We start from the raw sequence: 12699 nt of genomic DNA, 5'->3' as shown, positions 1-12699 counted from the left end.
ACCAACTGAGCTATGAGGGAAGCCCTTAGAGCTATACGTTATAGTTCCCTAATTCCTCCACATAAAGTGACCTTTTCAAGACCTCAGTTTTCGGAGTTGAGGGTTTAGAGATGTTTTAGCTAAATTCTGCCCGTTGATGGGCTCCCAGCAGGTCAGATTCTCTTCAAGATTTCTGAGGAGGACTGCAGGCTACTTACGTGTGTTGTGATGGTGATCTCTACAGAAAATATTGAGAGGCTGATAAATGATCCAGTTCTATTAAGAGCATTATTGAAGGCTGAGACATTAAGCTTCCAAGATCTTTCCATGTGGGCTCTTTTTTGCAGGCAGTGTAATAAGAAAGGTGCCATGTGTCGATTCCAAGAGAGGCCCAGTCAGAGTTGCATGAATAGATAGCATTTTTCTGTTCTACCCGCTGAGTTTTTGCATATCTGTGTGAATTTGAGCCACAGTCTGTTCTTTGTGACTGACCATCTCCTGGGAAGCTAGGTCGGGGAAATACTTCCATAAAGGCCAATTTTACAGCATTTCAAAACACTTAAAGCCTTTTACCTGCTGTAGCAGAGTGCTGCATTTTACTAAGCTCTAGAGAAAAGAGGGCAAGGCTTTTCCTTATCAAGGAAAGATTTCCTGTGCACTGATGAGTCATCTCCAAGGTACAGTCTCTGGGGAGAGCTTTCTGTATCCAGAGCCCACCTTGGGCTCAGCACACACTGGGGCAGTGGCCCGTCCAGTGCTATTAAGTGCAGATCTCTAAAAACAGATGTACTGTTGGGAGCATGCAGGTTATTTATTTTCTCATGTACTTCATCTTCTAAAAGACTTCTTAAGCAGCTTGTACTTGGAATTATTTTGTCAAAGTAGAGACCAGGGAAAGATGGTTTTGGTAACTTGAGAAGCCTTGATTATCTACTGAGCTGAGGGCTATTGTTGCCAAGTAAGGTCCACCCAGCCAGGTCCAGCTATATAGTTGGCAGAGCCCAGAGCCCAGCAAAAATGCTAGGCACCTTGTTCAAAAATTATTAAGAATTTCAAAATGGTGAGAGCAGGGCATTAAGCTCAGTGACTGCACAGGTAGCCTGCCTCTGAAGCTAGCCCTGCAGCGAGATCTCCCTTGTAAGCACCCTAGGAAGCTCATCTTTGAACAGTGGCAGTTGAAATGGTATATGGTGGGTTACATTAAAAACTGTGCTGTGTTGCCTAGCAACAGGCTAAGGGCCTGAATGGCTGACTTGCAAGTTGAGAAACACCAACTTGAAAGTCTAAATTCACAGAAATCTTCTAGCACTGATAATTTTCAAGAAAAAGTAAGACAGTGGGAGACAGAAACGGGGAGGGGAAGAAAGAACATATTTTTCCACTCTTATAACCCGGCAGCAGCTAGCTTGTCACTTTGCCTGTTCAATCTTCTAAGCAGATAACTCTTCATCAGTGAAATAGAAGTGAGAAGGAAATTCCAGTTTTCTTAGAAGTATAAATAATAGTTTTCCTTAAAGGAGAAAGAAATGGCAACCCACTCCAATATTCTTGCCTGGATAATTCCATGAATTCCATGGACAGATTAGCCGGCAGGCTACAGTCCATGGGGTCACAGAGAGTTGGACACAACTGAGTGACTAACACTTTAAAGGATGGTGGAAACATGAATTAATCAATGCATATTTTTGAGCACATTCCTTTGGCAACTCAAGGGTACAGTATAAGAAAATGGATTCACAGTTATGGAACATTTAATAGTAAGTACCTCCTATGCAGTAGATTCCAGAGACGAATCAGAGACCACTTTTATCTCTAAGAAACTTAAACGAGATTATGTGAGAACATGAAACTGAAATATAAGAAACCATCAGACAGCAACATTACATTTTAAAGAGTATAGTCCATAATCTCTGCTTCTTCTCTCCTTGGTATTTTACAGGGTCCTTGTGCAGCAGAATCAGAACCAGCTCTCCTGATAGGGAGCAAACAGTTTGGGCTTTCGAGAAACAGTCACATTGCAATTGCATTCGATGACACCAAAGTTAAAAACCGGTATGATTTATTCTGAGATACTAGATAAGAACTGATAAATGGGAGTACTAAGCATTTGCTTATTCAAGTTTAATTAACTAGATTTAGTAATATATGAGGTGAGATTTTTTAATTCACTGAGTACAGTAAAGAATAGAAATATATTTATCTGAGCCCGAGAAGCCCAGTTTAGAAACTCAGCAGACCTGGAAAGTCCTTACCTCTGAAAAGGTTTTGCTATGTTTTATGAAATAACTTCCCTGGTGACTCAGCTGGTAAAGAATCTTCCTGCAATGCAGGAGACTAGGGTTTGATCCCCGAATTGGAAAAATCCCCTGGAGAAGGGAAAGGCTACCCACTCCAGTATTCTTGCCTGGAGAATTCCGTGGACAGAGAAGCCTGGTGGACTACAGTCCATGGAGTTGCAAAGAGTCGGACACGACTGAGCAACTAAGCATGTGTGCATCCTTTATGAAAAGGCAGCATGATCCAATGACACCCTATGCTAGAGTAAGAGCACTCTCATTCCTGTTTTATTTTGCATACTTTTATTTCACAGTCTCACCATTGAATTCGAAGTGCGAACTGAAGCTGAATCAGGCTTGCTCTTCTACATGGCTCGCATCAACCACGCTGATTTTGCTACAGTTCAGCTGAGACATGGATTGCCCTACTTCAGCTATGACTTGGGCAGTGGCAACACCAGCACTATGATCCCCACCAAAATCAATGATGGCCGGTGGCACAAGGTAATGGTCCCAGGATGCCAGCCCGACAGCGGGGCTGCTGGGGGCAGCCATCAGCGTGCAGACCCTGACTCTGGTGCTACTGAAATGTGGCAGGGGCTAAAAATAAAGCAAGTGCCATATACAACTGCCCAACCTAGGAAAATGGGGTCAGGCCTGGATAGGTTTATAGTGGAACACTTACATGCCTCATCATGGTACCACAAGATTCCATCATTGCTATATAGCTGTGGTTCCCAAACATCTGTTCACAAACGAGGGCCAGGCAATTGAAGACATCCCCAGTATGCTAAGGTTTAGCACTTAGAGAAGGAAATGGCAACCCAGTCCAGTATTCTTGCCTGGAAAATTCTATGACAGAGGAGCCTGGTGGGCTATAGTCCATGGGGTCACAAAGAGTCAGACAGGACTGAGCAGGCATGCATGCAAGTATTATTATGGGACAATGGAATGTGTTGAACATGAAGCTCTATGTATTCAATGTAAAGAAATAATATTTATTCTGAAATTCTATTTTCCCATTTTTAAGGGGCTAAAATGGCCTCTCTTTTATGAAATAATATTTGACCAACTCAAAAGCTGGCAACGCTAAAATGAGCCTTAAAGCTCCCTTCTCCCGCTTTAAGGAGGTCTGGGCGCACTGAGAGTTGAGAATCCACCACACCGCGTTTAAAGTCCTCTAGGGCACCATTTCCACCAACAGTCATTTGGAACAACTTTTTAAATGTTGGCCTTACACCCAGAAGCTGGTACTGTTACGGGCACAGAAGGCTCATTTGCTAGCTTACTGTCCTCTTTGGCATGACTGCAAGTAGATAATATACTGCCTGATTAAAACAAAATTCACTCAGAATTTGTCTCTGCACCTGTTGTAGCCTATTAAGTAAAGCTTCCCTAGGTGGACCAATTAAAATTTTAGAGTAAGATATTATTAGCTATTGGATTTTACATATTAACATACTTGAACTTGTCATATCATATGGAAAGCCAAGGAACCTGAAAAAAAAATGACATAAACTCAAAGTCAACTAATGTGTTATCTAGAAATAAGAAATTTTCTAGGGAGCGTATGACTAGCAAATATTTTATGCAGGAGCTCTATTACAGTTTATTCTAATCTCTGGCTAATAGAATAATACATATGATACTTGAGAAAGAGACATATTGTCAGGCCACAATGAGGCTGGGATTAAGAAAGATAGGTTAAATACTCTAAGTAACCAAATGAAGGAGGGGTTTTATCCTAGAGGGTTTTTTAAAAATCATTTCCGAAGCCAGCATAGATAAGTGTAAAATAAGGTCTCCAATTACTCTAATCCTGATGTAGATTTGTTTTTAAACCATTGTTGTCCTCCAGCATCTCACAGGGTTACATACTCCTTTTCCTAAATTCAGACTCAGGGATTTTATGCTCAAGCTAGTCTTCACACCATTTGCTTCACTCTGCCCCAGAAGATAAGTCACTCCACTGCTATAATTTCAGCCCCAGTCAGCTTTCCATCTTTCTCCCGACTTTGTACTAATCAGCGGCTGCAGAAGCATCAGTGCATCCTGGACACACTGCCCATCCTCCAGTTCCGCGCAAGAAGTGCCTGTTAAGCAGAGGGATGTGGCATATCTGAAATTGTGCTGGGGAGACCAGGCTTTGCTCAATCAAACTAATGCACTTTTGAAATTGGACATGAATTTTGCAGCCCACTTAATTCTTGACAGGACTCTCCAGGGGCAAGTTTCCTTACAAGCAGCATACCTCTGGATGCATGTGCTCACCCAGCAACTGTGGAAGGGTCTGCAATCCAAAACCCACCCAGAAACACTGTGTACTCTTTTGGAGATGGTACTAATGGAAAACACAGACTTTGAGATATTCTTAATTTCACTTATTATTATGGGTTTAGCACATATTAGGCACTCAGTAAATTACTTCATTTTTTCCTAAGGAATACCCTGAAAGTTCTTATGTCTTATACTCTGCATATCTGAAATTATCTGTGATTGAAATTAATGACTCCTCTTCTTTTGATAGATTAAGATTATGCGAGTTAAGCAAGAAGGAACTATTTATGTAGATGATGCCTCCAACAGAACCATCAGTCCTAAGAAAGCTGATATTCTGGATGTTGTGGGAATGCTGTATATTGGTGGGCTACCCATTAACTATACTACTCGAAGAATTGGTCCAGTAAGTATCTAATTTGTTTCCTTTGTTGCCTAAATAGATGCCTGAGTCATGAATGAATTTTGAATTATTAGATCACATTGACTCAAATAGATGAATAGAAAGTCATCTTTCCTGAAAAGTGACAATTTTTCTAGATAGATCTATGAGAGACAGTATTAAAAAACAGTGTGGACCCTGGAGCCAGACTCCCTCGGTTTGATTACATGCTTAACTGTTAAGTAGCTGTGTGCTCTTGAGCAAGTTACTTAATTTTTCTTTGACAAAGTCCCTTTTTATGTAAAATAGTATAATAATAATACCAAACAAACAAGGTCGCTGGAAAGATTAAATGAGATAGTATATTAAAAGTGCTCAGAAGAATACCAAGTGTCTAGAAGGTACTAAGACAACAAAAGAGATGATAATGATGATATTGATGGTACTCTTTCAGGAATAGAGATTTAGCAAATACTGAGAGATGCTGTATCTATCTTGTTCAATACTAGGTTCAGAATTTAAAGTTCTCAATTTTGTAAATCAATATTCACAATAATTTTTTGCCAGACCACATATCCTGGTTTGCTTTGGAAAGCATTATTTTCTTTAAAAAAGGGATTAGTGTTTTTAAAAAATGTGCTACACGCACGTGTGGTTCATTTCTTTGCTCAGATTAGAACATGTGATGATGTGTGATTGTTCTTCATCAAAGACAGTTGTTCATGATGGTTACAATTCTCAGTGTTTAACTCCTCTTGTGGATGATCAGTATTCCTTTCCTTTCATAGCTACTGGCTATGATACCCAGGCTAATCAAAATGAGATTTTCTGAACACTCTCTTCTGAATGAGAGTGGCAAGAGTAATTAACTTGCCTCCCTTAACCCAAATAAACTATAATGAAGCAGAGGATGACTGATTTATTTCTAAAGTCCCTAAACTTTGAACATTTCATGCAAGCTTTCAAGTTTCATGTATATGTGCGTTTTCTTAGGAAAGTGTCCACTGTTTTCATTAGATTTTCATAAGGAAGAAGCACTGATCCAAACCTAATTATCTTTTCAAGTAGAATTTGAACACAGATTATGAAAAAAAAAAGTATATATAGTAAGGTTAATAAACTGTCACTCAAAACATTAAATAGAAACATACTAATTACAAGTTACAATATCCAGAGGGGGCCCAGAGCTTTATCAAACCAGGGGTCCCACTAGAGATATAGTGTGCAGTATTTTAGAATATCAAAGCAGTCATGCTCCCCAGCTAGACGCAGCCTGGTGGAGAAGCAAAAGGGGACAGGGCTGATCCAGGGAGTCTGGGGATGCCTCAGGCCAATCAGCTGAAGATTGCTAACACAGAGCACCCTACCAGTGATTGCATTCCACATAAAGGCAGACTTCTCCTAAACCCTGGCATGTGTCTCTTCTGACCTGAACGTTTAGGTGACCTACAGCATTGACGGCTGTGTTAGAAATCTTCACATGGTGGAAGCGCCTGTGGATCTTGAACAGCCAACCTCCAGCTACCAAGTCGGAACATGTTTTGCAAATGCTCAGAAAGGAACATATTTTGATGGAACAGGTTTTGCCAAAGCAGGTGAGGTGCTTCCATCTCCTTCCTGTTGAATATTAACTATGTGCAAATATTGACTTCTGGTTTGTATGGGAAGATAAAAGTCCCTGGGTTCCTAAACTAGCATCCTTTATTTAAACCAGAAATAAAAACTTGTAGGAGTAATTTTTTTAAATGCCTCTTAAAGATTAATGCATCTGATTCTAACAAAAACTAACAGAAGAAATAAAGTTAAAGGCTATTTGGAGAGTTTATTCTGTCTCTTTCCCTGGAAATCAATAATAGCAAAAAAAAAAAAATGTAATTTTACAAGAAGGGTCATATGTTTCTATTGTATAATGTATCTACTTTTCAGTTTTCCCCATCTGCCTTTCTTTCTGGAGATGAGATAGTATTTTTCTTTCTTTCTCTCTTCAGTTCCTTGCATGGTTCCATTTCTTGTTCTCCCCTTACACACAGGGAAAGAAACCTTTCCCTTTCTCTTAGAATCTCCCTCTTTTCAGTGAGCATTTCTAATCCATATTTGGATCACTGACAGTGAATATACAATTTGGAAAGAAAAATATGAAATAACTTCTACATAATAACAAAAAAATCTGATATTAACATACTTTGAGATACATTCAGTCCTATAGTTACCATAGGAACATGCATTTGTTTGTTAGAAAAAAAAATTGAGTACATAATATGTAGTAGTTACATGGGAACAGAAATAATTAAGATGTCATTTCTTCTTTCAAGAATATATGATTAAGATTCTTCATGCTCAGAAATCATAAGAAAACAAGTTAAAAAAAAACTGGAAACTGTAGAAGACATACAAGCAAGGTTCTGGGGCTATTTTTAAAAATGATTAAGTTAGGTTGAGAAAATCAGGAAAGGTTTTATGGAGGAATTGACATTTGAGTTTGGGTTTAAAAGATGAGTTGAAGATACATGCAAAGGTTGGAGATAGAAGAACAGAGCTCTCCAATAAGTGGGAAACCTCCCCTCTGCAGAGCAGAAAACAGAGAACACAGAGTGAGTTAAATATTGAAATGTTGGGGGTTATGTTAAACCCCAAGTTCCATGTTCTGTGAAAGCCCAAAACTTTTCTCAACTTTTCTGCAAATTCAGATATCTGGCATTAGCTTGGTCAGATTAGATCCAGCTTCAGCCTCTGCAGTTAATATCCACAGATTGACTTGCCTTCTTGTGTGGGCTCTTTGGGTTCCAGATCAGACTGGACTGGAAAATGTGCGACATCCCTAGTTTCTAATAACTCCTGCCATCACCTCAACATGTAGTGTAATAAAAGCTATATAAGACTTGGGTGGTCAGAGGAGGTTACATCACTGGAAAGCATACAAGTTTAATTTAAACCCTTGACATCTTTGTCCTTAGAAGCTCCCCAGCTGCCAGTGTCTGGGGGTTCCATGGTTTCCTCACTCCCCCTGTCCTCTGCTGAGCTGCTTCACGTCACTCTTCTCATTCCCTTATTTCTTCTTTTCTGGAGCAGAAACAAAATTGTTCTCTTTTTTAGGACAGTTCAGCTTCTTCTACCTTTCATTCTCAAAATCTGTGCTGAATCCACTTTTATTCATCCAAATCCATCAAGTTTCTCAGTAGGAAAAAAAAGTATTTCATGTAACAGGTGCCTCCCTTCACTGAAGATAACTGTGCTTACACATAGCATTTATTTTTTGCTTAATAAATATGAGACCTGGAAAAAAATTTCATGAGTTTCTCCCTAATATTTCATGCAGGTGATATAGTCTAGCCTGATCTTAATGAATCACTTTGTTTCTAAGAAGCATGTCTTAAAATACTTGCTAAAAGATGAAATAAACCAATGAATCAAATATGGAATATTATAGAGAAAAGGCTTAACTTGATAAACTAGAAAAGCCTATTTATGTCCCAGAATCTTCTCCTTCAAAATTGCAATTGCCGGGGTACTCTTTCTACCCACTTCTGATGTCTATGTCAGAAGCTTTCTCTATCTCCTTTATACTTTAATAAAACTTTATTGCACACACACATACACACACACACACAAAGAAATGAGATAGCACTAAACTGACCCACTGGAATGGCTAAATTAAAAAAGACTGACAGTACTAAATGTTGATAAGAATGAAGAAAAACTAAAAAAAAAAAATTGCAATTACTTTCTTTATAAATAAAATGTTTGGGGATATTTGAGCCTTTTCAGATCATTGTGGAACCATTTAGAGTGCTGCAGCAAAACTTTCGGAGAAGGCAGTGGCAACCCACTCCAGTGTTCTTGCCTGGAGAATCCCAGGGACGGGGGAGCCTGGTGGGCTGCCGTCTATGGGGTCGCACAGAGTGGGACACGACTGAAGCGACTTAGCAGTAGCAGTAAAACTTTAGTGAAAAATCATTGAAATGCTTGATTTCATCCAATAGCAAGACTTCTACCAGTCACACCTGGCTCTGAGATCTTCGGAGTCAATCTGAGTGTACATTCATTCACTGATTCAACAAATGCATGTTAAACCTCCACTCTGTGCCAGATACTATAAGCTTAGGAATAAAATGGTAAGTATTATAGACAAAGTCCTTGCCCTCACAGAATTTATAGTCTAGGAAGGAAGGCAGCCAAGAAAACAACTATGAGGTGTCAGCCATGTGAAAGTCTAGAACTTATAATTGTCTAACACATGAATTGAAAGCTAGTAAAACCAATGCACTGTGTGAATTTGAATTAACAATTCCTAAACTTGAATACACATTTCTTGTATTCTTGAATCACATTCATTTTACAGTTGATGGATTCAAAGTGGGATTGGACCTTCTTGTAGAATTTGAATTCCGCACAACTAGAACCACTGGAGTTCTTCTGGGAATCAGCAGCCAAAAAATGGATGGAATGGGTATTGAAATGATTGATGAAAAGGTGAGCATCACGTCTGCATATTTCTGCCTCTTCATGGTATTGTTGTTTACAAGTAGAAAGCTCTGTTTTGAAGCATTGCTCTGTTCTTTGTTGAGAGAAGGCTAATTTTATTCTTTTCATCTTTCTGGAGTATCTCAAGTGTTCTGTGTTTTCAACATACTTCTTCTGTGTTGTGGTTGTTCAGTCACAAAGTTGTGTCTTCACGACCCCATGGACTGCAACACACCAGGATTCCCTGTCCCTCACAATCTCTCAGAGTTTGCTCAAGTTCATGTCCATTGCATTGGTGATGCTACCACAACCATCTCATCCTCTGTCACCCTCCTCTCCTTCTGCCTGCAGTCTTTCCCAGCATCAGGGTCTTTTCCTGAGCTACTCACATCAGGTGGCCAAAGTATTGGCGCTTCAGCATCAGTCCTTCCAGTGAATATTCAAGGTTGATTTCCTGTAAGATTGACTGGTTTGTTCTCCTTGCAGTCCAAGGGACTCTCAGGAGTCTTCTCCAACACCACAGTTCAAAAGCATCAATTGGTGCTCCGCCTTTATGGTCCAGCTCTCACATTCATACATGAATGTGTATGGAAAAGAACATAGCCTTGACTATACAGACCTTTGTCAGCAAAGTGATGTCTTGGCTTTTTAACACACTGTCTAGGTTTGTCATAGCTTTCCTGCCAAGAAGAGGAAATCTGCCACTGCTTCTACCTTTTCCTCTTCTATTTGCTATGAAGTGATGGGACCAGATGCCATGATCTTAGTTGGTTTTGGTTTTTTTTTTATTTTAATACCTAGTTTTAAGCTGGCTTTTCCACTCTTCTTCACCATCAAGAGGCTCTTTAATTCCTCTTCCCTTTCTGCCATTAGCATGGTATCATCTGCATATCTGGGTTTGTTGAAATTTCTCCTGGCAATCTTTACTCCAGCTTGTAACTCACCCAGCCTGGCATTTCTCATGGTATGTTCTGTGTATAAGTTAAATAGGGTGACAATAAACAGCCTTGTCATACCCCTTTCTCAATCTAGAACCAGTCAGTTGTTCCATACAATCCCTGCCTGCCTGTGACCAGCAACCTGCAGTGAGATGACAAGTTTACATGTACTTTGTGCTATGGTGCATAGGTGAAAAAAGGGCAGCAAAGTAAGAAATTTCACAGCTTTCCTATTTGATTCCTCAGCAGGAATCATACTTCATCTACGTTCACATTTCCACTCGTAGGGTGCCATCCCTTCCCAAGAAGAAAAAACACATATTTCTCTGAAATATGCTTTTCTTTGCCTCTTCCCTCCTTCCTCTCAGTCTTGAAACCATCCTCAAGGCAGTAAAGCAAAAGGATGCAGGGCACAGAGACAAAAGGTGGAGAAAATAAGCAACACGTAATAGCTTGGCCAGATTTTCAAAACACAGTTTCACTGCATCTTGTTGGAGTAAGTCTTACTTCTTCACCTGCTTATTATAGAACCATGGTTCCCTTCAGTTCATCAGAGTATCAGGTTCCATCACGATCCACATGGATTTCTCACCAAGCTCTTTTTGTATGCAGAATTCCATTATTACACATTCCACCGAATATAGTAAAATCTTAACTGATGTACATCACTGTATAGTTGACAAACTTTTCACCTATTTACTTGCACTTTTAATCTTGTTTTTAAAGCCCTTGTTTCTTTTTTTTAACCTTGTCAAATGTTTTGCCAAATTGACTGTATTTAATGTTTCAGTATGTTTCTTTTCCACATCAGCTTCAAAAGAATTCTGTCCTCTCAAGTTTCAGGGGCCATTCCATGTTACCAAAAACAGATTTTTCTCATTTAAACAAGAACTCCAGTCTAAGTTCCTAATTGTTAGGAATTTAACTGGCCTTCTAGCTCAAAGTCTTGTTATAGTGGTACCTACAACGTGGATCTTACCCCAAAATGTAATTTATGTAACTCTCAATCCTGTATATAAAATAGATTCTGTGAAGGAAAAAATATACAATTAAAATATGAAAATCTTAAAAAAAATCCACTCAAATTAATTTATAAATCATCTTCCTAAGAACTCCCACCCTCTAAACAGATCTGTGGTAGGATTTTCCCCTATGTATACCATGTCTTTTTTGTTACCTGCCCTCAAATTGTATTTCACATTTTCAGAAAGCTAAGTTATTATCTGCTTCACACATCTTTCCTATTGCTCCCAACAATATCCACAAGCAAACAGCATAATTTGTGACTCCTGGTCATTAAATCTATATTTTAATTTCTGTCAAGTTTTTTTTTTTAATTTAATATGCCTGAGTTACATTGATGTCAAACTATTGCATCTAATAACTTTCCTAGGGATCATTTCTACTTTGTGAATCACCATGATACCCTTCTAATGACACCATCTGTGACTGTTCAATGTCCTACTTTCTAGCTCATGTTTCATGTGGACAATGGCGCCGGTCTATTCACAGCCATCTATGATGCTGGGATCCCAGGGCATTTGTGTGATGGACAGTGGCATAAAGTCACAGCCAACAAGATCAAACACCGCATCGAGCTGACAGTCGATGGGAACCAGGTGGAAGCCCAGAGCCCAAATCAAGCATCTACATCTGCTGATACAAATGACCCTGTGTTTGTTGGTGGGTTCCCCGGTAAGTGTTGCCTACCCCAGCAAGAATTTCTTTGCTCTATTTCATTAGTGGTTTTGAACACATTTATATTCTATAAGTATGTCCAAGAATGTGTGCTTAAGTCTACTTGCATCCCAACTTTAGAATCTGCTCCAATAAATAACACCTTATCTGACATTTCCAGCATGTAAAATGAGCATTTTCCTTATATAAACCACATGGGACTGGACTTCTCATGATAGCCTCCAAACTTTCATTTGTGGGAAGTGGAGGCTAGAGGAAATGAATTTGGCTTATGAAAAATATGAGACATTTAACAGCAATCAGGGCCAGAAACGGTGTTCTGATTTTTTTAAAATTAATATACCAGAGGAATCATAAAATGTTATGGAACTTATTTCCTTAAGTTCTGGAAATCATTGGGTTAAACATAGCTAATTTGCCCCTTAGGCTATTATAGAGTTTATATTACAAAGAAACCCAAGCAATAAATCTGCATTCAAAACTACCTCTCCAGCACATTAAATATAACATTTGAACCAGAGTTACCTAAAGTGCCCATAAACAAGAGTGCTCAACTTGATGAGAAATAAGCCAAGAACCTCTTAATAAAATACTGTAATAACACAGACTCCTGGAATGGCCTTTCAGTATTTTGGCAAGAGGAAACTTTGTCTACAGTTATATAGAGCTCCTCTCCTTAACAAACCAG

The 12699-nt window shown here is 39.1% G+C and overlaps 1 protein-coding gene across 2 annotated transcripts in view; it reads left to right on the top strand.

The window, feature by feature from the left end:
* The window catches only part of LAMA2 (laminin subunit alpha 2), a 677031-nt gene that overhangs the window by 662732 nt on the left and 1600 nt on the right, over positions 1-12699 (top strand). For both annotated transcript variants that reach the window (XM_070461486.1, XM_070461485.1), the window contains 6 exons: positions 1919-2031; positions 2570-2759; positions 4783-4938; positions 6356-6509; positions 9254-9384; positions 11786-12008. In XM_070461486.1, coding sequence (XP_070317587.1) covers positions 1919-2031; positions 2570-2759; positions 4783-4938; positions 6356-6509; positions 9254-9384; positions 11786-12008 — 967 coding nt within the window. The remainder of the gene's footprint in view (positions 1-1918; positions 2032-2569; positions 2760-4782; positions 4939-6355; positions 6510-9253; positions 9385-11785; positions 12009-12699) is intronic.

Source organism: Odocoileus virginianus, chromosome 34 (genome assembly GCF_023699985.2).
Source record: "Odocoileus virginianus isolate 20LAN1187 ecotype Illinois chromosome 34, Ovbor_1.2, whole genome shotgun sequence".
In the NCBI taxonomy this organism is placed as follows: domain Eukaryota; kingdom Metazoa; phylum Chordata; class Mammalia; order Artiodactyla; family Cervidae; genus Odocoileus; species Odocoileus virginianus.
The sequence above is the reverse complement of the archived record's forward strand: the minus strand, read 5'-3'. Positions and strand labels throughout refer to the sequence as shown.